General features: G+C 38.1%; 1 protein-coding gene across 2 annotated transcripts in view; it reads left to right on the top strand.

Moving 5' to 3' along the window:
* Window positions 1-227: 227 nt before the first annotated feature.
* Window positions 228-26,699, top strand: part of Appl1 (adaptor protein, phosphotyrosine interacting with PH domain and leucine zipper 1) — a 54,053-nt gene continuing 27,581 nt past the window's right edge. Inside the window, exons 1-12 of one of the 2 annotated variants that reach the window (XM_051176739.1) lie at window positions 228-392; window positions 6,981-7,079; window positions 10,551-10,610; window positions 11,384-11,455; window positions 14,536-14,623; window positions 15,874-15,915; window positions 16,615-16,673; window positions 20,171-20,317; window positions 21,482-21,564; window positions 22,298-22,456; window positions 23,564-23,752; window positions 26,414-26,456. In XM_051176739.1, the coding sequence (XP_051032696.1) occupies window positions 339-392; window positions 6,981-7,079; window positions 10,551-10,610; window positions 11,384-11,455; window positions 14,536-14,623; window positions 15,874-15,915; window positions 16,615-16,673; window positions 20,171-20,317; window positions 21,482-21,564; window positions 22,298-22,456; window positions 23,564-23,752; window positions 26,414-26,456 (1,095 nt within the window). In that variant the 5' untranslated portion in view covers window positions 228-338. Of the gene's footprint in view, window positions 393-6,980; window positions 7,080-10,550; window positions 10,611-11,383; window positions 11,456-12,085; window positions 12,132-14,535; window positions 14,624-15,873; window positions 15,916-16,614; window positions 16,674-20,170; window positions 20,318-21,481; window positions 21,565-22,297; window positions 22,457-23,563; window positions 23,753-26,413; window positions 26,457-26,699 lie in introns of those variants that run through there. The other variant, XM_051176740.1, reaches the window with a different exon arrangement.

Raw genomic sequence — 26,699 nt, 5'->3', positions numbered from 1 at the left:
ACAACTAACTGCAGCGGTCTTCGCTGCAGGCTCTGGGTAACTGTGCTCCCGCACGACAAGAGACAGCGATCTTACCTCCGAAGAGGGCGAGCGGTCGCGAAGGAATCTCCCAGGTTAGCCCCGTAGCGTTGACGGGCGTCTCAGCGAACCAATGGGCGTGCCGGAGGCGGGACTTACAGGCTCAGGAGGGCGGGATTTCCCTCGCGGCCGCCAATGAGCATCTGGCTGGGGCGGTGGCGCCTGCGAGAGGGCGGGCCGGGTCAGCTGCTGCAGGCGGGGCGCCGGGCCGAGCTGTGGGCGGCTGCTGAGTGTCCTGCCGCCGCCCAGCCTTCGCCACGATGCCGGGGATCGACAAGCTGCCCATTGAGGAGACGCTGGAAGACAGTCCGCAGGTGAGGTACAGGCGGCTGCCGAGGGCAGCGCGCGGCCCAGGTTGGCGCCGCCGCCCGGGGTCGCTGCCCGCTGGGGACCGCGCCCTGCACTCCCGGGCCCGGCTGGAGGCCCGCGCGGCTGGGCCGCGGACGGAGCAGCTTTCGTGGTCCCCGGTGGGGCCTGGCGCTTGAGTCCGCGCCGGGTATCCTTTGCGTTTCCTGGGAGGTGCTGTTTTTATCGCGATGATACGAGGTGGTGCGATAAGTCCCGGTCGTGGCGTTTTCCGAGGCCTGGCACGCACGGGCTAGCGTTGGCCAGCTTCCTTCGCAAGGGGGCTGTGAGGCCGACTATGCAACGCCGATGGCCGGGTAGTGTGCGCCTTGCTCCTCACCGTGTGTCGGCCAAGGCTCAGGCCGGTGGACGTCACCTGAGGTCTGCTCCGCGGGTGACGGAAGGCGCCTGCGCTGCTGAGTGTGTGTGTGTGTGTGTGTGTGTGTGTGTGTGTGTGTGTGTGTGTGTGTGTGTGTGTGTGTGTGTGTGTGTGTGTGTGTGTTGGGGATGATGCTGGTGTGGTTGCTTTAGCTGAAGACAGTGGGAAAATAAAACTGTTAGATTTCTTTTTCAGTACTGAATGACATCTGTTGTGTTTTGAAAGGTGTTAGGGCCTCTAATTTGCGTCAACTTCATCCTTAATGCCAGCTTTTATGTATAGTAAGGAATATAGAACAATGTTGCTGCTGGATTTCTTAAGCAATACTTGCCTAGAAATTCGTGTTTTATTTGCATTTATGGTGTAGTGTGCCCCCCTCCCCCACAAAAAAGAAAGAAAGAAAAGGGCTAGAGCTTGCTTTCCTGGATGACACTTTTGCCATGAATTTTGTGCCAGTTTTGATTTCGAGGTTGAAATTAGGCTCAGATTTTAGGATTGATTTATTCTTTTCTCATTCTGAAAGCTATCTTCATAGGCCACTTGCTCAGACGTAATATCTCCTTCATCAGGCAATATAAGAGACACCCACATTTTGGGTTATCTCACAGCTGGTTTAAATTTTGTTTAATGACTTTTTCCATGTAATGTCATTAAGTTATATTTATTTCAGATGATTTGCAACAATTGCGTGGTTGTATTGGCCACACAATTTATCTTTTTACTTTTTTAAAAATTAAGACTTAATACACTGTCTGAACTTCTTTTATACTCATACAAAGAGAATGGGTTGCACAGTGCCCTATCTGGGACTTTCGATGTAGTGATAATATTGAATTTTCCATGTAATTAGTTTACAACTTGAATCAGGCTCATTCTGTAGGCCAGGCTGGGCTCCCCGTCTCTGACTGGTGGTTGCAAGCTTGAACCGCAAGTGCTTTTAGTTGTTGTTATTGCTGTTTTAATTTAAAATTTGTTTATATGTACATGGGTGTTCTGGCTGTACGTGCTTGTGCACGGCTTGCATTCGTGTTGCCCACATAGGTCAGCAGAGGGTGTTGGGTCCCCTGGAACTGGGATTACTAATGGCTGTGGGTGCTGGAAATTGAACCTGGATTGTCTGGAAGAGCAGCCAGTGTGTTAACCACTGAGCCATCTCTCCAGCCTGTTTTTTAATTTAAAACGATTATATTTTTGGGGGCTGAAGACTGAATCCTGGAAGGCAAATGCTGTACCACTAAGACAAATCCTCAATTTTGCTTTTATTTTATTGTGTGTATATGTGTTGTAATGTATGTGTTTGCACGTCTGTGTGCTCATGTGAATGGAGGCCAAAAATTGATTTATCTTCTTTTATTGCTTACCATCCAGGGTCTTTCTCTGAACCCTGGGTTTGTTAATTCAGGTAGTCTAGCAAGCCAGCTTGTGACAGGTATCCTGTCTCTTTCTTGTAAATGTTGAGAGTACCTGCACATGCCCAGTTTTTACATGGGTTCTGGGAAATCTGGACGCTGTTCCTCAAGCTTGCAGGGTAACTGAGCCACCTTTCCAGCCCTATTAGTATGTGATTATATGTGTGCAGCTCTTGTACATCCATGCATGTAGAGGCTGGAGGACAGCCTCAGTTGTCATTCCTCCTTTGCCTCTGTCTAGCTTCTGTTTTTGAGATAGTATTTCCCCTAGAGACTGAGGACTCTCACGGGATCATGTAGGCTAGGCTGGCTGGGCAGCAAGCCCTAAGGATCTGCTTGTCTATGCCTTCCCAGCACTAGGATTACATGCACCTGCCACTGTGTCCAGCTTTTTTTACCTGGTGCTGTATAGCTAAAATGACATCATAGTATCAAGCCTGTATATTTTCTCAAGTGATTTTTAACAGACATATTTTAAAATGTTTTTATTAACATATATTATAACAATGAATTTTATTATGACATTCCATTTTTACTGTATTTGCCCTTTACCTCTATTGTTTTCCCTTTCTCTTCCTAACTAGACCTCTTACTCATATCTTTTAAAAAGATTTTTGTTTTGTTTTGAGAGGACACGCTTGTGTTGCTAGCTCAAGAGTTCCCTCTGCCTCAGCTTTTAGAATAGTTGGGACTATAGCAGATGTACCATATCCAGCTCCCATTGTACTTTTAGAGTTTTTCCAAAGTTCTACTTTTGTAAATTAGGGCTGAGCTTAATGCTTTTGGGACCATTCGACCCCATGTGGAGGGTTTTTATTGGGGGAATTGAATGGGAAGGGGAGAGGGGAGACTAGTTTCTGGGGACAGGAGTGGCAGAACAGGGGAGGGGGAGGGAAGGAGAGAGAGAGAGGGAGGTAGGGAGAGACAGAGAGGGAAAAAGAGAAAGAGGGAGGGGAGAAGGGGAGGGAGAGAAAGAAGGGAGGAAGAGAGGGGGAGTGAGATGGGAGGTGGGCAGGGCCCTTTTAAAAGGGAATGTAGGGAATGTGCACAGGTGGTGCTCTTAGTGGCTGCAGCTGGGGGCATATCCTGTCAGAACCCCAAGAGCAGACCAGTACAGATGCCTGAATACTAACAGTAGCTTCTCCAGCCCCAGCAAAATGACCTGTTAATTACTAAGCGAAAAGTTAGAACTTGGGAATCATGGAAAATCCTTAATTGTAGTTATTTTAAAGATTTTTTTTTTATTGTTGGAGCTTGAATTCAGCTATATTTGGGCTTTTTAAAAATTTGTTTTGTTTTTCAAGACAGGGTTTCACTTGTGTAACAGCCTTAGCTGTCCTGGAACTTGCTTTGTAGACCAGGCTGGCTTGGAACTCAGAGATCCATCTGCCTCTGACTCTGGAGTGTTGGGATTAAAAGCATTCAACACTATCACCTGGCCTCTGGCACTTTTTTTTTTTTTTTTTTAAGTTTTGATTTACAGTAAAGCTTGCAAAGTTCAAATCTAACTTATTTAACATAAGGGTATTTAAAGGAGAAAAAATTAAGTCTCGACTAGGACATGTCTTATGTTGTTTTGAAAATAGGAATCAGTGATTTTTTATTTTATTTTATTTATTTATTTATTTTGAGACAGGGTTTCTGTAAGGAGTAGGTTTTTCCACCTGCCGATGGTCTGGTCCCACTGCCACGCTGGCCCCAAATAATGCACAGAGACTATGTATGTATTTGATATAATGCTGTTGGCCAGTTACTTGTTTTTTATCGGCTAGCTCTGTCTTAATTATTAACCCATTTCTGTTAATCTATGTATTTCCACGTGGTCTTACTGGAGAGCTGGCTGGTGTCCTGCTCTCTTCAGACTCTCCATCTTGACTCCTCCTTCCTACTTCCTCTTTCCTCCTTGTCTCCTAGTCCCGCCTATCTTGCTTTCCTATTGGCCAACAGTGCTTTATTCATTAACCAGTATGAGAAACATATTTACAATGACCACAACCAATCTCTTTTTAAAGATAAAAAGAGGATTGTGGTATGGATATGAATGCTTTATTTTGGAATGGATTTTCGTTTATTGATACAATTTAAGTTCAATTTTGTGATGTGTATATTTCTCCTCTTGTTTGGGCGTTGTGTTTATATAGCTCATTTAAATATAATGTATAACTTAGTGCAGATTATAGATAGTTGCCTGTGATGGTCAAAACTTGGAGTTAAGTTACTTAGGTTTTCAAGATGTACTTGGGATGGATAGGCATTCTTAAAATCTTTCAAAGACCTACAGAAATGCCATTTAAAATGGTTTAGGGTTTTTCTTGACAGTGAGACATAAACGCTCCTGGCAATACCACCTACACCAAAAAGAAAGATTGAAGATGGACATAAAAAAAACGCGTTATAAAGGTTACTTCCAATGTGGCAAAACTAGCCATTTGAACAAGATACTGCTCTTGTCTGGACTGTTTGACTTTATGCTGTATGAACTGGACATGCATAACCCACAAAAAAGTGACTGCTGATTCAAGATGGACATTGCTGCAGAGTTCCTGCTTTATGAAAGAGTCTGCCAGACATTCTGCAGGACACAGAAAAAAGTGACTGACAAACTGCCAATACAAAAAGACAGTTTAAAGTTTCCTACTTTGCTGAAGAGTCTGCCAGATACACTATGGCCTATGGGCTGAAGATAAAACATTACAGAAAAACTTCAGGTGCCTGACCAGGTAGCAAGATGTCTCTGTCATTTCTAGAGTTTATATATTATCCTTCTGTGCTCTTTGAAGGAGTTGAAGACAGATAGTTATGGTTATAGTTTTCCTTAGTTAGGATTAAAGATAAGTTACACATAGACTTTAGACACACAAAGATAAAATAGGTGATAAAATATTTTCTTCAAATCTTACTAAATGTTAATGGACTAAATATTATTTACTGTGATTCTTATTTGATAATTGTTGTGTGATATATTTTGCTATGTTAAGGTTAAAACCCTTCCTTTTATTTAGACAGAAAAGATGATGGGAGATATCATTCTGTAAATACGTTTCTCATACTGGCTAATGAATAAAGCACTGTTGGCCAATAGGAAAGCAAGATAGGCGGGACTAGAAGACAAGGAGGAAAGAGGAAGGAGTAAGGAGGAGTCAAGATGGGGAGACTGGAGAGAACAGAGGTCTGGGTCCATTCTCCGGTAAGATGAGACCACGTGGAAATATTAGATTAACAGAAATGGGTTAATAATTAAGACAGAGCTAGCCGATAAAAAACAAGTAACTGGCCAACAGCATTATATCAAATACAGTGTCTCTGTGTGTTAATTGGGGCTGGTGCGGCAGCAGGACAAGACCAACAGCAGGAGGAAAAACCCTAACCCTCACAGGTTTCTTTGTGTGGCTTTGGAGCCTGTCCTGGAACTTGATCTGTAGATCAGGCTGGTCACCAATTCAGAGATCTGCCTGCCTCTGCCTCCCAAGTGCTGGGAGTAAAGGCAAGCGCCTGTCAAATCTTCTTAGTTAATTAATTATTATTATTTTGTTTTTTTGAGACAGTTCCTGGGGGCTAGGGAGATGATGGCTCAGCGGTTAAGAGCACTGGCTATTCTTCCAGAGGACCCAGTTTCAATTCCCAGCACCCACACCCACATGCAGGCAAAAACACCAATGTACATGAAATAAAAATAAAATTTAAAAAAAAAAAAAAAAAAGACACACACAGGGTTTCTCTGTGTAGTCCTGGCTGTCTTGGAACTTACTATGTAGATCAGGCTGGTCTAGAACTCAGAAATCCACCTGCCTCTTTCTCCTGAGTGCTGGAGTAGTGGGATGAATGACATACACCGCTATGCCTAGCTTTCTTCTATTTTAATGTTTTAAAGCAGCACTGAGAGATTGGAGTGAAGAAGAGTCTACCTTATCTGTCCAGTTGTAGTGCATGGATATAGTTTCAGCTGCTAAGAGGGTGAGGCAAGATGATAATAGGGGAAAAAAGAAAGTTTGACAAAGTAGAGTACTGAGACTGTGGACTTAATATGTCACAGAGGTCTTGTGCTACACCCTACACCCAGTTGCCTAAGTTCTTCCTTTGAATACAGGAAGTTAGTGAATACAAATACCAAGTCCTTCTGGGTGTGGTGGCTCACATCTGTAGTTTCAGTATTTCAGGTGCTAAAGCAGAGTGACTACCATGAGTTTGAGGCCAGCTTGACCCTATCTTAAAATGAGTAAACTACATGTGTGTATTGGGTTGGGGTAGTGTCATCCTTTGGATTTTAAGCTGTAATTGTCCCCTACTTACTTATTTTCTTTCCTTCCTTCTTTTCTTTTTTTTTTTTAGTATGGCCATCATGCATTGCTTCTTGTTTTTAGGTTTTATTACAGGAATTTTAATTTGCAAAAGCACATCTTTGTTCTTCTTGCTTACACTACTCTTTGTTTTTCTTTTGAGGTAGGGTTTCTGTGTAGGCCTAGTGTCTTAGAACTCTCTCTGAGGACCAGGCTGGCCTTGAACTCAGAGATCTGTTCCTCCTCTGTCTTCTAAGTGCTGGAATTAAAGGTGTGCACTACCATGCCCAGCTTTTATGCTCCTACTTTAATGAAATGAAATAGAATAAAATAATTCTTTGACTTGACATTATTATCAAAAAAATTTAAACAGATTAAAAGTCAGAATTACTAGAGTTCTAGTATTTTACTGCTTTTAGAAAAAAGTGTTTCACTGTCTGATTTATATACTGATTTATGATTTATGTAAACTTATAATGTTTTCTTTTACAGACAAGGTCTTTATTGGGTGTATTTGAAGAAGATGCTACCGCTATTTCCAATTACATGAACCAACTGTATCAAGCTATGCATCGGATTTATGATGCACAGGTAAAGAATTAAAAGACCAATACAATACTAGTTAAAAGAGAATCTCTTAGCACATGAGTTGCCTCGACTTTACCGTTCACAGTCTCAGTGAACTATGAGCTACAACTTCAGTCAGAGACGAATCCTCAGAACACTACCCTACTACCTATTTTCTTTTATATATATATGTATATATATATATATATATACATATATATATAAAATTTTTTTAATTTTACATATTGATCCCAGGTCCCTCTCCCTCCCTTCCATGCCCCCTCATCCCCCTCCCATCCTACCTCCCCTCCACAGGGAGGGTGTGATGCCTTCCAGGAGGGGTCATCAAAATCTGTCAAGTCATTTGGATTATGGACTAGGCCCTCCCTCCTGCCTCTAGGTTAAGGGAGTATTCCTCCATGGGGAATGTGCTCTCAAAGTCCTTTTGTGCACCAGGGATACATCCTGGTTCCACTGTCAGAGTTCCCATAGACTGCCCATGCCTTCTAAAACCATTGTTCAGGGGGTCTGAGTTGGTCCAATGCTGGTTTCTCAGCTATCAGTCTGGGGGGGGGGTCCATGAGCTCCCCTTTGTTCAGGTCAGCTGTCTCTGTGGGTTTCTGTAGCCTGGTTTTGTCCTCCCTCTCTGTATCTGGATTCCAGTTCAGCTCAGTGTTTAGCTGTGGGTGTCTGCTTCTGTTTCCATCAGCTACTAGATGAGGGCTCTATGATGGCATATAAGTTAGTTATCGATCTCATTATCAGGGAAGGGCATTTAAGGTAGCCTTTCCATTGTTGCTCAGATTGTTAGTTTGGGTCATCCTTGTAGGTCTCTGGACATTTCTGAGTCAGTTTTCTCTTGAAACCTATAATGGCTCCCTCTATTATGGTATCTCTTTTTGCTTTCATCTATTTCTTCCCTGACTCAATCTTCCTAGTCCCACATGCTTTCCTCTCCTCCCCTTCTCTTTCTCCTAGCTCCTTTTCTACTCACTGCCTCCCCGCTACTCCCAATATGCTCAGGAGATCTTGTTCTTTCCCCTTCTGTGAGGGACCTTGTATGAATCTCTTAGATTCCTCCTTGTATCCTAGTTTCTCTGGCGGTGTGAATTGTAGGCTGGTGATCCTTTGCTCTATGTCTAAAATCCATATATGAGTGAGTACATACCGTGTTCCTCTTTTTGTGACTGGGTTACCTCACTCAGGATGATTTCCTCAAGCTCCATCCATTTGCCTGTGAATTTCAAGATTCCATTGTTTTTTTCCACTGAGTAGTATTCCATTGTGTAAATGTACCATATTTTCTCCATCCATTCTTCAGTTGAGGGGCCTCTAGGTAGCTTCCAGGTTCTTGCTATTACAAATAATGCTGCTACAAACATAGTTGGACAGATGTTGCATGGATGTCCTACCACCCATTTTTAAAGTGAATGATTAAATCCTAACTTTCTGGGCTGGCCATCTGCTTTTTCATTTTAACTTTAAGAAAAGCCCAGGTAAAATTCCAATTCTGTTTTCTATGTCACCAACCCTGAGCCAATGACAGATTTAGTTCTCATTGTTTCTTATTTTGCTTTTAGACTACTGGCAAAGATATCAGAATAAACACCTATTCAACAAGAGATTTCCACCTAGAGCCACATATAGGGCAGCTTCAGGAAGCTGCCAAGTTACTGACCAGTTAAGAACAGCATCCTTGTACTCATAGTGGCCACTGGACATGTGCTGCAGCTAATGCCCATGCATGTGCAACTGATATTGTGGAATAATAAGGATTGGAGAAAACAGATAGGCTGAAAAGATGTTTTATTAGAGAGAAGTAACTTACAACAGAGACAGATGACCGCCAGCAGGTTCCTGTCCTAAGGATGCCTCCTGATGCTCTCTGTCCAGCAAGCGAGAAAGCTCTCTGGGGTCCCCTTCCTCAGACCTAGTTCCCCTAGTTCATGTCTGCACCTGTCTCTACCCCCAGTGGGCGTGGTCAGTGTAACAGGTGCAGACAAAGTGAATATCTCACTACACATGGGGACAGAGATAGTATCTACGTGACTTACTGCTACATACCTCATTCATGTTTAGGTCCAGAGTAATACCTGTTGAACAGATGAATGAATACTGTGGTGGTTTGAATAGGAATAGGAACACCATTCCTATTTAAACCTATTGAGTGCTTGGCTCATAGGGAGTGGCACTATTAGGAGGTATGGCCTTGTTGGGGGGAAGTGTGTCACTGTGGGGGTGGGCTTTGAGGTCTCATATGCTCAAGCTGGCCTATGTGGCATTTACTTCTGCTGCCTTGCAGATCAAGATGTAGAACTCTCAGCCCCTTCTCCAGCACCATGTCTGCTTGCATACTGCCATTGTTTACCTTAACAATGATAATGGACTAAGCTTCTGAAACTGTAAATCAGTCCCAGTTAAGTGTTTTCCTTTATAAGAGTTGCTGTGGTCATGGCTTCTTTTCACAGCAATATTTTAATAAGATTTGTAGTACTAAAAAAGTGACAAGGTTGTAGGGACCATCCCATCTCCTCATAGTAAGAACTTTCTTACTGGAATTCACTGATATTTTCCTTAATCATGCTTTTAAACTTTAAGGAGTCTTTTCTTTTTCTTTTTTGTAGTAAAGGCTTTGAAAGCAGAAGTCTATGACTACTTTTTCTTGTAGAATAGATATAAAACTTGAGAAGGCTGTGTTTGTATAATTTATAAGCTTGAACAGCAGCTTGCATTCTTTGATGTACTTTATTTGGGATTACTTAAGAATTAATTTTATTTTTCTTCTCTTCCTATCTATTGCTATGATAGTTGCCCTACCTCCCACCCCATATGATAGGTTTTACATGGCTTCATTTTTGGCCACAGATGTTCAGTTAATAAGTAAAGTATTATTATATCACAACTGAAAAAAAATGAATTAACTAAAATTCATTTGGCTGTGTTGCTTTGTTATCCCCTATGTTAAGCACATTGTATGTTATTGAATGTTCATATTGTTTAGGTTGAAGAGTAATCAGTCATTCTCATAGAATCACTACAAATTTTGCTGACATTATATACAGTTTACTTCTAGCTTTAACCCTTAAAAACAACAACAAAACAGGTAAAAAGCACATACCTGAAGGTGGGTATGCTAGTAAATATTCTGTAATCTCAGCATTTGGGAGGCAAAGGCAAGAGGATCAGAAGTTCAAGGCTGACCATAGCTACACAGCAAGTTTGAGGTTAGCCTGGGCTACATGACTCCATGTCTTTAAAAAAAGAAAAGAAAAAAGTATGTACCTGGAACATTGCTGATTTCTTTGACAGTGTTTCTCTTCTGGTTTGCATTTTCTTTTGAAACATTTTTAATGATAGTTCCTTTTCCATTGCTGAGAAGTTAAAAATATGTATATGGTATAAAGTGGTAATAAATAAAGGGGGCTTAGATATATCAGTTAACATTTTTCTTAACTGTAATATTTTACTAATTTGAATCTTGATCTTTTCCCTTAGAATGAATTAAGTGCAGCAACACACCTGACTTCGAAACTTTTAAAAGAATATGAAAAACAGGTATATATGTCAAGGTTTTAAAGCATGATTTAACATATGTAACTATATAGTATCTGTATAGAAAACTTTGCCATTCAGAATCTTTATTTTTATGTTTTAGAGCAAGGGTTTTACCATATAGTTCAGACTGTTCTCAGACTCATGGTCCTCCTGCTGTGACTTTCAGAGTGCTGGGATTTCAGGCATTCACCACCACATGGCCTCTTAGGATTTACTGAGTTTACAGGATATACTGTTGAAATTTCATAAAGTCCTTATTAGTAGTGACTTAATGTTAGAACTTAGGCTGTCTGCTTTTCCAGCTTTCTCCTTTTTACTAACAAAGAAACCAGCTTTGGTCAAGGTTATGCTGTTACTTGTTGGAGGAGCCTGAGCTAAAGCCAAATCTTTGAAATCCTAGTATTAAGTACATTCTAGTATATCTTGTTAGTTGATTTCTTAACAAACATTTAAAACTATTTATTGATTATGAAGATTATTTTATTAAGAACAGTTTGGAACATGTTCAAAGGTTTTGAAGTTTCTAGAATTACTTGAAAGAACAAATTGTGTTATTCATAAAAAAAAAAAAAAAAAAACCAGCATGGAGCCGGGTGATGGTGGCTCCCAGCACTCGGGAGGCAGAGGCAGGGGATCTCTGTGAGTTCAAGACCAGCCTGGTCTACAGAGCGATACAGAGCATGACTTGAAAAACAAAAACCAACCAACCAACCAACCAACCAAACAAAAAGGAGCATTGAACATTTATCTCATCTGTATTTCTTACTTTTCAGCGTTTTCCTTTGGGGGGTGACGATGAAGTTATGAGCTCTACTTTACAGCAGTTTTCAAAGGTTATAGATGAGGTAAGTTTTGATCTTGCTTGAATAGGTGGTCTTATAACTAAGTTACTCATTATTCAACTTTTACTGAAAACTATAAAAATTTTATTCATTTTGTGTGTCTGTGTGAGTGTGAGGGTATCACAGTTATTGTGTGGAGGTTAAAGAACAACTTGCAGGAGTAGGCTCTTTCCTACCATCTCAGTCCTTGGGGTTAGTATCAGTCCTCAGGCTTGGTATTAGGTGCTAATACACATTCGGCCATTTCTCCTGCCTTTATTGGGGGGGGGGTCCAATATAGGGTAGTATCAAAAGGCATAATTTCTTCGTTGTAATGGCTTTTATAAAATCAGTATTTTCTTATCTAATTAAAACATTATAAGCTTATACGTGGCTTTCATCTATTTCTAACCCATGAATCATTCGATTTTTTCACAGTTATTTGATGTAGACAGAGAAGAGTGATGCTGTCTGGTATAGCTAGGCACTTTGTGGTTTTTCTTTTGCTATTTACCATCACTTTACTGTTCCGTTCTCATTAATCCATGCAAAGTATCCAAAATTAGTTTTTAATTTCTCAAACCATTAATCATAACAGATCATAAGACAATAACAACAGGAAGGCCTAGAAGTTAGAAGAAGAAAAGTACTGAGATGTGTATGGAGGATGTAACTGTTCTTTACTCTTGCTGTAAAAGCTGTGAGTATTTGTGTGATTATTCTCATATACATACTTTTGCCATGCTTGGGATCCAACCCAGGGCCTTACATGTGCTAGGTAAGTCCTCAACCACTGAACTATAACCTAGCCCCAGTTTTTCTAATATTTAATAACTCATTATAGCAGAATATTATCTGAGGTTATCAGTATAAGTAATAATAGTACTGGGTTAGGGAAATAGCTTAGTAATAGAATACTTGACTAGCATGTGTGAGTACCGGGGTCTGACTCCTGGCACTTCAAGTAAACAAAACAAAATGCTTACAGGAAATGAAATTTTTCTCTTTTAAATTATGGTAAAATATATTAATATTCATGATATTTAATCCATTAACAGTATTGTACAACCATAATAGTTATCTATAGCAAGAACATTTTCATTGCTGGGTGATGGTGGTGTATACCTTTAATCCCAGCATTTGGGAGGTGGTCCACAGAGTTAGTTTCAGAACAGGCAGGGCCACACAGACAAACCCTGTCTTGAAAAACCAAAATAACCACAAAAAACCAAAAAACTCATTTCATCATCCTAAAAGAAGTTTTTTCCCTTTAATCTATCTATTACTTACCCTCAAATTTTCCCAAGTCTTTGGCAATGATTGCATTTTGCTCTCTGTGTCTATATATTTGCCTCTTTGGATATTTCATATAAATTAACCTGTGTAATTGGTGGATTTTGAGCTGTATCTTCTTTCACTTTGAATATAAGTTTATCTGTGCCAGTACTTCATTTCTTTTTTTTTGGTTGAGTAAATTTCAATGTTTAGATATATATTATCACCTTTTGTTTATCCACTAGTAGGTGTTTATTTAATTTTGATCATTCTTATACTAGTTTGATCTTTTATCTTTATTTCTTTTTTTTTTTTTTTAAGACAGGGTTTTCCTGTGTAGCTTTGGCTGTCCCGGAACTCTCACTCACAGAGATCACCCGCTTCTGCCTCCCAAGTGCTGGGATTAAAGGTGTGCACCACCACTGCCCAATCTACTTTTAATTTTTTTTGTTTATAGGTATTATGCATGAGGGTGTCAGATACCCTGGAACTAGAGTTATAGACAGTTGTGGGAAGAGCAACCAGTGCCCTTAACCACTGAGCCTGCTCTTCAGCACCCTAGTTTCATCTTTTAAATACTAGCTTTCAGTTCTTCTTTGGTATAGTCTCAGGAGTGGAATTGCTTGATTTTATGGTAACTTTATGATTAGCTTTTTGAGGGGGATCACTAGATTATTTTGTGTGTATGAGAGTTCTATTTTTTTTTTATCCTTGCTAGGAAGAATTTTCATTAAAAAAATGATAACCATTTGAGCCGGTGGTGGTAGCGCATGGCTTTTTTAATTCCAGCACTTGGGAGACAGAGGCAGGTGGATCTCTATGAGTTCAAAGCCAGCCTGGTCTACAGAGTTCCAGGACAGCCAGGGCTGCACAGAGAAACCCTGTTTCAAAAAGCCAAAAAAAAAAAGGTAGCCATTTAATGATTTAATGGGAGTAGAGTGTATCTCATTGCCATTTTGACTTGCAGTGTTTGGATAGCTTAAATGATACAGAACATTTTTTTTTCATGTGATTAGCAACCCTTTGTAGTCTTCAGGAAAGTGTCCAGATCCTTTGCCCATTTTTAAGTAGGTTATTTGTTTTTTTATTATTAAATTGTAGGAGTTCATTACCTAGATTCAAGTTTCTTCTGAGACCTGCTTGGCAAATGTTTTCTCATTCTGTTTATCTTTACCTTCTTGATAGTATCTTCTGATGCACAGTTTTAATAGAGTCTATTTTAACATTACATTTTGTTGCTTGTGCTTTTGATATCATATCTGAGAGAGTGTTGTCCTAAATTTTCTTATAAAAGTTTTAGACTGGGCATGGTGGTAAACATCTTTAATCCCAGCACAAAGGCAGAGGCAGGTGGCTCTCTGAGTTCAAGGCCAGCCTGGTCTACATAGTGAATTCCAGGACCACTAGAGCTATGTAGAGAGACCCTGTCTCGCAAAAGAAAAAAAAGGGGGGAGGGGAGTTCCCCCCCTCTTTTTGGGTTTTCAAGACAGGGTTTCTCTATAATAGCCCTGGCTATCTTAAAACTCACTTTGTAGACCAGGCTGGCCTAGAGCTCAGAGATCTGACTGACTTTGCCTCCCAAGTGCTGGGATTAAAGACATAACACCACCACCACCAGGCAGGAATTTTTTTTATCATATCATATTTTGTATTATATTACATAATTTTTATTGTTTTTATTTGTGAAAAATAGAAAAATTAACAAGTACAACAAATCTTTTAAAAGACTAGATTCAAATTTATATAACATTGGTAAATGTCTATGTATAAACATTTATTAGTTGTGTCACCTGTTAGTTATTTGATCTCTGTGGTCTTTCTTTTACTAGCTTAGTTCTTGTCATGCGGTACTTTCAACTCAACTTGCTGATGCCATGATGTTCCCCATTTCCCAGTTTAAAGAAAGAGATCTGAAAGGTATTGAAGTCAATCTTGTTTATTTTCATAAGTTGTCAGAAGATCATTGCTAAGAGTGCATTTTATTTCTTATCTAAACCAGTTCTGACCATAACATGCCACTTTTATTTTAAGCAGTTGCTAAACATTTATGGATATGCTTGATATTAACTAGTCCCTAACAAATAATAATGTCCTTTCCTCAAAAAGGAGATGAGTTAGCAGTAGACAGTCTCTCGTAATTAGTGAATAAGAAGGTGCTGTGGGGTCTCAGAGGAAATGATCAAAAAGGTTTCACCAAAGACACAATATGAGCATTGAACAGTGAAATGTGTTAAGAGAAAGGAGTTAATTCTATTAAGGAGAATGGAACTTACAAAGGCATATAGGTTGATAGAAATTATTCTGAGAATAATAAGAAATCCAGTGCTGGATATGCCGAAGCAAGGCAAGAGATGGATGTAGAAACAGTAGAGGGAACTAAAGCATGGTAAATGTGTTGAATTCTAGAGGATTAAAGAAACACAGTCCTTTTGTTTTTAGAGGGAATAGAGCGGGTTTGGGATCTTGGAGACTAAGAAGTTGTGAAAGTCTAGTGAAGGAATAAAGAAGGCGAAGATGATAGTAGTGGACAGAGGAGAGGTTCATGTAGGCTGGGGAAGCTACGTCACAGGCATAGCTAACAACTGTAGTAGTTAGTGCACTTACTAGTTGGTAGATACTTTTGTGTCTTAAGGTTAGTAGGTGATCACATGAGTGTTTTATAGATCTGGTTCTTTTTAATAATTTATAAACTCAAAGTAAGTAAAAAACAAACATATCAGTGAATGATAAAGTGTTTAAAGACAAGTACTTTTAGAGATGGAGCTAATAACTGAAATGATCCTTCAGAATGGTGAGTTCCAAGGTAGAAACAAGAATTCATAATCTAAAACTGAATGGCATAATCTTTTCTTTTTTACTCAGCATTTGAAATTATTAATCACATATAAAGACAAATTAATATGTTAGAATCTAGTATTGTCAGTGTTTGTATTTGTTAATATTTAAAGTGGATTAATATTTGTTTTGTCTTGTATTTGTGGTAAGTAGATCTTCTGGTGGCTAATGATTTTGAATACTTTGTAGACTAACTAAAACTAACTTTTTCACCTTGCCTGTAAGTTCCTATTTTAGTTTTAGTTACAGCTTAAGTGGTACTAATTGCTTTGTAAGTATAATAAAATATTTCATAAATATGCTAAACTGAAATTATTTTTGAACTTTTTCAGAAATACTGACACTAAAAGAGGTATTTCAGATTGCAAGTAATGGTAAGCCCTGAATATGTTATACACTAATGTCTTTCATTCATCTATTTATCAGTATACATCATGGTTGATTTTTTGTAATAATTTTAAAAAATTAACTAAACTAAATGGTTATGATATTTTGAATATACTTTTTATGAAAAAAATGTTTGAATGTCAGTTACTTCAGTCGTATAATTTACAATCTTCATAATGCCTAAAGAGGTCATAAAATATTCTCTTTTACTCATTTTCTAAATATTACCATTTTCTTTCTTCCCCTCTCTTTTCCTCTCATATTCTCTTCTCTTTCTGTGCTGGATCTTGAAGCCAGGGCTGTGTGCATACTAGGCAAGCACTCCACCACTGAGACACATCCTCGGGTCTCCTTTTTTTTTTTTTTTTAAAGAGTTTTACAATTTTGAATTGAGATTAATTCTTTCCTTTTTCTTTTATTTATTATTCTCTTATACAATACTCCCAACCACACTCCCCTCTCTCCACCTAGCCACTCCTCTCCCCCAGATCTACTGCTTCTCTGTTTCCCTTCAGAAAAGAGCAGGCACCAACTTAGTGATACATAGTGACATAATTTAAGGGAAACTGGGCTGTGGAGAACATTTGAACACAGTGGTCATATGGTAGGGAATGCTTATCTAGCTCTAGTATAATTGTAGTTTGCAAAGTATGGTTGTACTGTTAACACGCTTTTCTGTTTTCTAGATCATGATGCTGCAATTAACAGATACAGCAGATTGTCAAAAAAGAGAGAAAATGACAAGGTGTGTGTACATACTTTTCCAAACATTTTTAATGTGTTTTTTTTTTTTTTTTTTTTTTTCTTTTTCTCTCGAGACAGGGTTTCTCTGTGTAGCTTTTTAGAGCTCACAGAGATTGAGCTGCCTCTGTCTGTTTCCCGAGTGCTGGGACTAAAGGTGTGCGCCACCACTGCCTGGCTAGTATTTTTTATGTGTAGGTGTTTTGTCTGCAGGTATGTCTGTTTACCATGTGTGTTAAGTGCCTGGGGAGTCCAGAAGAAGGAGTCAGAGTCTCTGGAACTGGAGTTTCAGATGATTGTGAGCCACCATGCTAGGAGTTGAATGCTCCAAGCATTCCTAACTGCTGAGCCATTACCTCTCCAGTCCTGTATGCTTTTTCAGTATCACAGTTAATGGCCATGCCATTAGGTGATTTAATTTTTCCTGTTTAAAAATAGAGCCAACAGCCAGTGGTGGTGGCACATGCCTTTGGTCCTAGCAATTGGGAGGCAGAGGCTGGTGGGTCTTTGTGAGTTCGAGGCCAGCCTGGTCTACAGAGTGAGTTCCAAGACATGCACCAAAGCAATACAGAGAAACCTTATCTCAAAAAAAAAAAAAAAAAAAAAAAAAAAAAAAAAGTCAACAGATCATTGCTTTGTTATTACTTTCAAATTTATTATTTTTTTCCTAGCTATTCAAAACCTTTCCGATAACTGGTCTCTTTAAACAAAATGTTTCTCTTCTGCCAGTATTGCCAGTATTTGATATTATAATTAAACATAACTGTTTTAAAAGTATAGCTGATTCCCAGTATATAAACTTGTTTTTATTGTTTTATGTTTTGATAATGCTGCATGTTCTGTTTTCATCTGACCATATGTGAATTCAGAAATACCTTGTGAGATCCAGTATATGCTTGCAATAACAATTAATGAAAAAGAGGGGAGGAAAGGGAGCAGAGAAATGTAATTATAATCTCAAAAAGAAAAGTAAAAAAACCACAAAAAAATTTAGTTTTGTGTTCAGGTTGTATGAAAGTATGTACATGTGTGTATAAATAGGTATTCATGGTAGTTTGGGTGAGGAAAATGTAACCCTAAATTGAGTAACAAAACACTCTGTCTGGAAATTCGTTTAAAGAAAATCATATGATTAAAACAAAAAAAGTAAGTTACACATATTACCTTAGTGAATTGTTATATACAAAACTCAATGAAATTCTGGTATGAGACTTCCTCTATTTAAATGGAATATTTAGGTTTTGATATTTCTTTAAGGGACGAAACCCAGAAGTATTACATAATGTTTTAGGACAAATGTACTCAAGTAAAGATTAAAGAGAATATTTAACAAGTTCTAGGTGATTTCAAGGCGTGAGATGTAGCTTGTGCCAATGGTTGCACATGAGGGGATCTCTCTGCAGGCAGAGGCACAGTGATTGCTTATGGGAATTGATAACTGAGTAGCATTCACTGTGCAGCACTCACTGTGACAACAAAGGGAATGATTCTCACACAGTGATCATTCCCCAAAACTGCTTTCTGTTTCTAATTGTAGTTCACAAATTACCCAATAAAACATACACAGTTTGTGAGCTACATTAGAGAGTTACTTAAGGGTCTAGGTTATAAAATTTGGCATGTTTTAATATTGCTTTTGGCTATTCCAAGTATTAAAAAAAAACTCATCTTTTTTTAATTGTTGAGCATCTATTTATCGAGCAGTATGTTGGATAACTTGGGGAACAGTGTGAGTGGGCTCCACTCTTGCTCTCATACATTCATTGAAGGCTTTTATGTAAGTGCATTCCAGAGTACAAGGATGGAGATACTATAGACTGGCATGAGTTAAATGCAGTAATTGGAATTTTACTAGTTGTACAGATAGAGCTTTATTGGTGAGTTGGGAAACATACTTGGGAGGTGACATGTACAATTGTAGATAAGTAGACAACACTTTGGAGATTGAAAAGGACTTGATTTTTTGTTTTTTGTTTCTTTAAATCCCCAAACCAAACAACAAAAATTCCTAAAACCAAAATATTTTTTCTGTAGAGGCCGTGTTTCTGGAGTTTGGAGAATATAAGGGTTTAGAATACTGGTTGAGGTGGGTAAGATTTTGGGGACATATCTGAGGTCTGCTACTACTTGAAGTCATGTACTAGTTACTTAATTCCATGCCTTTATTCTCTATGTAAAACAAATTCCACAAATAAAATTAGATAATGCAGTAGCAGTTTTAGCAAGTGCCACTAAATTCTAAACATATGGCGATGGGAGGAAATCATTACCTTTTTTCTCTTAGTATGTGTTTGGGGGAGAGGTGGCAGAAATAACAAAGTAGTTGCGGGCTGGGTGTGGTAGCTCACATACATGAACCCAGCACTTGGGAGGCAAAGGCAGGAGGATCATTGAAAGTTTGAGGCTACCTGGAGTGAGACACTGTTTTAAAACATACTGACAGCCCCCCTCTCCAAAGCCCAACAAAGAAAATTTTGGGGCCAAATTGCTATATTTATGGCTTTGAGATTTGTATTAGAGGAAGTGAATAATCATCAAAGGGTTTTAAGTGGGTTAGTAATTTCATACAGTATGTAACAAAAGCAGTAAGGAGAGTGTGAAAGGGACAGTACTAGAGAGAATACAATAAGGAATAATAGAACACTTTGCATAATCATAATAAAGGTTGTTATAAAAGAGGAGAAACCAAAGACTTGTGAATGAGTGGTGGTCCAGCCCTACTTTAGAGAGGGGGGAGAGAGGAGAGGGGAGAGAGAGAGAGAGAGAGAGAAAGAAAGAGAATTCATAAGGAGAAATGACAAGTCCTGTAGTAGGATGTGAACTCCAAACTGACATTTCCTAGAGAGAAATAAGAAAAAGCAAGAAAGGGCAGGTGTCATGAGGCTGTTTTTGATTTAGTGTTTCCAATACATATAAACACTAATTTTTATACACAGAAGCACGTAAAGAACCCAGTTTCCCTCTGGTGCTTGGAAGATGCTGGTAGGAGATAAAATTTATCACTACCAAGTCACGGGTGCATTGGGATGTTGGAATTTGATAGGTAATCCAAGGGAAGGAAGAAAAGAGCCTAATGCATATTAGGCCTCTATAAATGCTTAATGAAAAATTGTTAAATAAAATAACTCAGGAGTGTATTTTAAAGTGAGTCAAGGAGAATGAGCAGGAAGAAAAAAAAATGAGTGGTAGGGAGAAAACCAGGGAGGGAGAATATGTGGTGTGAGCTGAATAAGATCAGATGTTACTGGCTAAATAATAATCCATATGGTGGGTTCCCTCTGTCATGCTTGTTGCAAATATTTACATTTGCCCTTGTATGCAGATAAGCCTTTTGTAAGTGATAGGAAATCAGTTTACCTAGTGTTAATGGAGTTCCAGTAGAGTAGAAAACAGGGAAACTGTGGTCAGTGATTATTGATAACACTGTTTTCCTTAGTAGACTCTTCACAGTTTCTGTTGAAGATAATTCAAAAGTAATAATATTTTACTCTCCATTCAAAGGTAAAGTACGAAGTAACAGAGGATGTGTATACTTCCAGGAAGAAACAACACCAAACCATGATGCATTATTTTTGTGCATTAAATACTCTTCAGTACAAGAAGAAAATAGCTTTGTTAGAACCTCTACTTGGATACATGCAGGCTCAGGTAAATACTATATTATGTTTTGGGACATGTCTATCTGTAGTAAAGCCTTGTATTAGGTTTGATATTTGCATTACTTATACGGTATTGTGAACTGTTGTCAACATACTAATTTGTGTAGTATAAAAAATTTAAGAATGTCATGAGTGTCCTATTTTATAAGGTTGGGAGAATGGTTTTCTTGGAATTGAAGTTCTAAAATGTTATAGAATAAGTGGAAACACATTGTATTCATACTTTTTCCACCACAGGTAAGGACAGGATCAGAAAGATAGATGAATGTGAGAGTGATACTAATGCTGAAGCTTTTTTTCATTATTGCTTTGTAAGTCTGAGAAGGAATGAGCAAGTTCACATCTGTCTGATGCTGCTTGCATACTACCTGAGCCAAAAATAATTGGTGCTGGGGCTGGAGAGATGTCTCAGTGGCTAAGAGCACCAATACTCTTCTAGAGGATTCAGTCAGGTTCAGTTCCCAGCCCCTATATGATGGAGGATCTGACACTTTCTTCTGATCTGTAAGGGTGGGAGTCACACAAATGATGAACAGTCATACACATAGGCAAAACATCCATATGCATAAAATGAAAATGTAGTTCAAATGCCCAAAAACGTTCACATTAGAAAAGAGGCTAAAAAGTTGAGTTTGGGGAAATACCATTTCCTTAAAGAAATGTGCCAGGAGGTAGTGGTGCACACCTTTAAGCCCAATACTCTGGAGGCAAAGGCAGGCAAATCTTTGTGAGTTTGACACCAGCCTAGTCCACAGAGCAAGTTCCAACACCACATAGAGAAACACAAAACAACCCAAAACAAAACAGCAAACAAAAACCAAAGCAACAACCCCCCCCCCAAAAAAAAAAACCAAACCAAGAAATTTGAGTGTCCATTCAGGCATAAGAGTAGCCTGAAGTCAGAGGAATATGTGAGGCCACTCAGGGTTACACAGTGAGACTTTATCTCCCCATATGTGAAAGAATGTACAGTGGGGTTCACTCTAGTTTCTTCAGTGGCTCAGTCTCTGTTAGATACTATAAACCACAAATCAAATAACCCAATGTCATTTTTATGTAATCTTGTGTCCTAGAAATTGTTAGTGTGATTTAGCCTGAATTTTTTTGTGTGCATGTTTGTGTTGTATCACCTCTCACGCCTCCTCCACCTCAGATGAGCTTCTTTAAGATGGGCTCTGAAAATCTCAATGGACAACTGGAAGAATTTCTAGCTAATATTGGAACAAGTGTTCAGAAGTAAGTGTTTTGTTTTCATTAAAATGAAAATGAAATTATATCAATAAGTTAACAGCTAAATGTTATAATTTAAACATTTACAACTTAATTTCCTAAGGGTTAGTTTTCCTGTCACAAGTATATTTCTGAGCTTCAATCTCTAAATTTTGGGAGTTTTTACTGTCTTTTCGTTAGAATGTAAACTCTAGATTTCATAGCATTGTGAAATTTGATGACAGTTTTAATAATTGAAAGCTAGCTTTTATGTCAGAATAGCATAAATAAATAATAGTAATTATCCACAAGTGAAATTTTCTTTAAAGTGTCTTTTGTAAACATGCTTGGAAGATTACTAAGCCAGTCTTGTTTCTTATGCTCTAGTGTTTAATTAGAGAAAGGCTGCACTTCTAATCACCTTTGCTATCTGGGTAGCAATGCTGTTAATCTGAGGTGTGCAGAGAGATGAAATTGGGGCTTTTTCATTTTCTCGTTTGCAATGCTGGGCCCTGAACACAGACCATATCACTGAACATTGTGAAACTATTCTGTAGTTAGATGTCCAGTTACTTTACTAGTGTTGAAATTTGATACTGTTTCCAAAATATCTAAGTTTTAAAAACCAATTAAAATGAATTTGTTACTTTAACCATCTTACAGTTGCTTCTTTAAATAATTAAATATATGGGCACATAGGATTGGTAAGGCATTCTTTGTTGGTTTTGGCTGGTAGTGACTAGTCTGTTCTCTTTATTAGTGTTCGAAGGGAAATGGATGGTGATGTTGAGACCATGCAACAGACAATAGAAGACTTGGAAGTAGCCAGTGACCCTTTATACGTGCCTGACCCAGATCCCACCAAGTTTCCTGTCAATAGAAATTTAACCCGAAAGGCTGGGTACCTAAATGCTAGGAAGTAAGAAAACTAGTTATGTTCATATCTCATCCTGTAATATCCAATCAATGTAGTATATAATTAACATTGCTTGCCAGGTTGTTTTGGTTTTACTAAAGTTTGAAGCCTTTTTCAATGTTTGTTGTGTATACATTTTTATTATGATGATGATTATTTTGTGTAAACATGCTGTAGCACAGGTCAGGAGTGGAGGTGAGAGGACAGCATGCTGGAGTTGGTCCTCTCTTTCCACCATGTGGGTGCTTGACTAGATTTGGTGGAAGTACCTTGAACCTTTATGCCATCTTGGCAGCCTAAGGTTGAAACTTTTTAGCGGTGTATTTATATGAATTTGTTGACAGATGGAGGTTCATGAATACTTTAAAAATACTACCTTAAGCTGGGCAGTGGTGGCGCATGCCTTTAATCCTAGCTCTTGGGAGGCAGAGGCAGATGGATCTCTGTGAGTTCCAAGTTCAGCCTGGTCTGCAAAGCCAGTTCCAGGACAGCCAGAGCTACATAGACAGACCCTGTCTTGAAACACCAAAAGAAAAAAAAAAAAGTCTTACCTTAATATTTATGACTAATTTGTATTTATAAAAGGGATGAAACAAATTTAATTCCAGATAAGCCTGTCATAACGTTATATTAATATTAATTACGTACTCAGCTATGTGATTATGTCAAGTCAAATTTGAGTTTTCATTTGAAATGGGCCGAACCCCCCACACACCCCTTTTTTTCTCTTCAATTATCAATACTGGCTTGGAATTCAGGCCCTTGAGCATCCTAGGCACACATGATCCCATTGAGCTAAGTCCCCAGCCATCAGTTGGTATAGGATGGTGAAATAGATTAATCCTAGAAATAAAATTGATTTTCTTCCTTTGAATATCGAACTGTAACTTGTATTTTTGATGTATCATTTTAACAGCTGCCACTTAATAATTTCTAGCCTTGTTTTTGAAACTGTATACACTTTCATACAAGTGAATCAACATAAACAAAATCATTTTAGGTCTTCTTGTGCATTTTTGCAAGTTGTTTTGTTTTCATATGCTTTTTCTTGTGTCTGCTGATAAGGGATTTTTAGGTGTCATTATTAAAATATCAATGTACTTTCTTTAGTAAAACAGGTTTGGTGTCATCTACCTGGGATAGACAGTTTTACTTCACGCAGGGTGGAAACTTAATGAGTCAAGCCCGTGGAGATGTGGCAGGAGGCCTGGCCATGGATATAGACAACTGTTCAGTGATGGCTGTGGACTGTGAAGACAGGAGATACTGTTTTCAGATCACTTCCTTTGATGGAAAAAAGTTAGTATTTTTCTGTTGCTAATAAGACATATTTTAAAATAAAATGCAAAGTAGTTACTTTTTGTTTAATATAGACATTTAGAATTACCATGTATCGTTTGTGTTTTATTGTCTTGTGTGAGTCGGTCAAAGAAAGGTCACTTCAAGATGAAATTTTAAGGCCTTTGTGGCAGCAGGGGAAGGTTCAGCCTCTCATGAACTGAACTGAACCCTAGAAAGCCATACAAAGGCTTATTTATTGATTGCTACACAAAGTTTTTTTGGGTGTAAAGTATCCCCTCATACCAAGGTCCCTAATCTAATCTGTATGTCTCTCTTGAAAGGAAAGCATCACATGCCCTCAAGACTTTATTAGTTCATTCTTGTGTATCATGTGCAATATACAATAACCCAAAAGCCTCAGGTGTGACCAAAGTCATGTGAAGGCTGCAAAACCCCTTCAGTAAAACAGTTTTACAAATCATGGAAAACAATTACTGTTTTCCACAAAGATACTTTAAGATCAAAGTACTTCTAGAAAACAACTATTCCCTCTAATGTTTACTCTAAATACAGTGAAAACTGTTCATTCGAATATTTACAATGACTGCTAAATTCCTACAACAATGTACTAAGGTAATTTGCTTCCTAATTTAATAGACATGAGTTCATTTTTTTTTCTGACTTAATTAAATGATTAAAAAAATACTTTGAAGTTGTCAAAGTAACAAATGGTACAAACTTGTGATTTCATGTTTGAGACTAGTCACTGAAAAAGCCTGCACAGTATTGGGAAGGCAGTGTAAATAAGAATGCCGGTCGTGGGTTATTATTTACTTTGTGTTCTTGGACAAGTTGCCTGTTAAAACCTCTCTATTTTTCTATACATCAAACATAGAGGAGTTGTACTGTCAATTACTGTGAGAAATAGAAATCTGACATACATACTGTGCTCATGTGATGTATAGATTCTAGCAGTAGTCTTTTTTTAAAATTTATTTATTTTTACTTTATGTGCATTGATGTTTTGCCTTTATGTATGTCTGTGTGAGGAAGCTGGATCCCCTGGAACTGTAGTTCAGACAGTTGTGAGCTGCGATGTGGGTGCTGGGAAATGAACCTGGGTCCTCTGAAAGAGCAGCCAGTGCTCTTAACCACTGAACCGTCTCTCTGGCTCCTTATTTTGAAATGTTTATCAGTTACATTTGGTTAGTTTAATTTGTCCATTATTGTTTATCATGCCCTTTAAAGAAATTCTATTACTTTTGCATTAAATGAGAATCTATAGAGTAGAACAATTCTTTTGAAAAACATAAATATAAATAGAATAGAAAAAACACCTGTAATTTAGTTATGTATTTTCCTTCCCCTCCCCGTCCCCTCTCTTCTCCTTTGCCTTGAACCCACAATCTTGAGCATTCTAGGCAAGTCTTTACCACATAGCTAGGGCCACAGCCTCCCCCCCCCCCTTTTTTTTTTTAAATAAAATTCCATGTGTGACAGGTTCTCAGTAAGTTGTCTAGACTGGCCTTCAACTTGTAGTCTTCTTTCCTTAGCCTCTCAAGTAGTTTAAGGGTCTTCAGTAGTTTATAAGTGTGTCACCAGGCCTGGTCTGTTTTCTTAACTAATTGGATATTTTGTATGCATAAATTGGATCTGCATCTATTTAAAAAAAAAAAAAAACACTTTATAGGACTGGAAAAATAGCTCAGAAGTTAAGAACACTTGCTATGTTTACAGAGCATCATCTATCTAGGTCCAGTTCCAAACACCTACACCTGGCAGATCAAACTGCCTATAGCTCCAGTTCTAAGGAAACTGACACCCTTTTCTGGCTTTGAAGGTGACCAGCACTCATGTGGTATACATCAATTCACATACATATAAATAAAGCAAGTAAGTTAAAAAAAACATCTGTAATGGCTGCATTATAATCTTTAAAAAACCATACAACATAATTTGAACATTTTCCTAATGATAGATAATTAAGTTAAACTGAGATTGATTTTGACCTTTGAACTTTATTATTTAGAAGAAACCTCTAAGTTTTCTGAAAGTCATTTTTTCTCCATAATATTTATATACATTAAGGTACATTTTCCATAAAAGATAATTTTGCTAACTATCTTAGCCACTTGGTTATTTTCCTAGTCAGTCCTTCTACAGACATACAATGCATGTCTTGTTTTCTGTTAGCAATATTATCAAATTGCTAACATGTTACTACTAGTGTTTACATTTTTGTATTTTTAGTGTTTGCTAATGCTTCCCCATTTTTAAATTTATGGTTTCCTATTTTTCGTGATATGATAGAAAATTAGTTAAATTTACATTTTCTCTTAAAATGTTAAAATATGGACAAAGCCATATACTCACATTAGTTATTCATATGTTGGAATCTTTGCTTAATCTTATTGAGGGTGAAACTGTTCAGTAATGAAGTTAGTATTTTCTAGTCAGATCACCAATAGAGATGCCAGGAATTAAGTGTATTTCTTCTGTGCTCTGTCTTCTGAGAGTGGGCACGCCCATCTGATTTTGCACATTGTATTGTAGATAGCCTCTTGGAGTTCAGGCTTAAATCCTGACGCTTTGGTGGTCTTCTTTCCCTAAAGTATTGTCACTTGTGCTTTTTCTTTAATTTTAAACTTGAGGCTAAAACTTTCACTCTTTTCTCCCTAGATCTTCAATTTTGCAAGCAGAGAGTAAAAAGGACCATGAAGAGGTAAAATTTTTTTTTTATAAAGTTAATTTCAGGAAAAAAAAGTTTTTGTTTTTTTTTTTCCTGAGAGCAAAACATATTAATGTATTCATTATAAAAATTTGGAAAAATCCTAATTAATTAAAACTCATTTTCAGAGTTCTCTTTTCTGAAGCAGCAGTCCTAGTTTTCTGACAGTTTTGTAGCTGGAGGAACCTTAGACATTATTTCTGTGCTGTGTTCAAGTATTCTATTCAGCAATGACCT

The sequence above is a fragment of the Phodopus roborovskii genome, unplaced genomic scaffold, assembly GCF_943737965.1.
Source record: "Phodopus roborovskii unplaced genomic scaffold, PHOROB, whole genome shotgun sequence".
Classification (NCBI taxonomy): Eukaryota; Metazoa; Chordata; class Mammalia; order Rodentia; family Cricetidae; genus Phodopus; species Phodopus roborovskii.
This window is presented reverse-complemented; position numbering and strand designations above follow the sequence as displayed.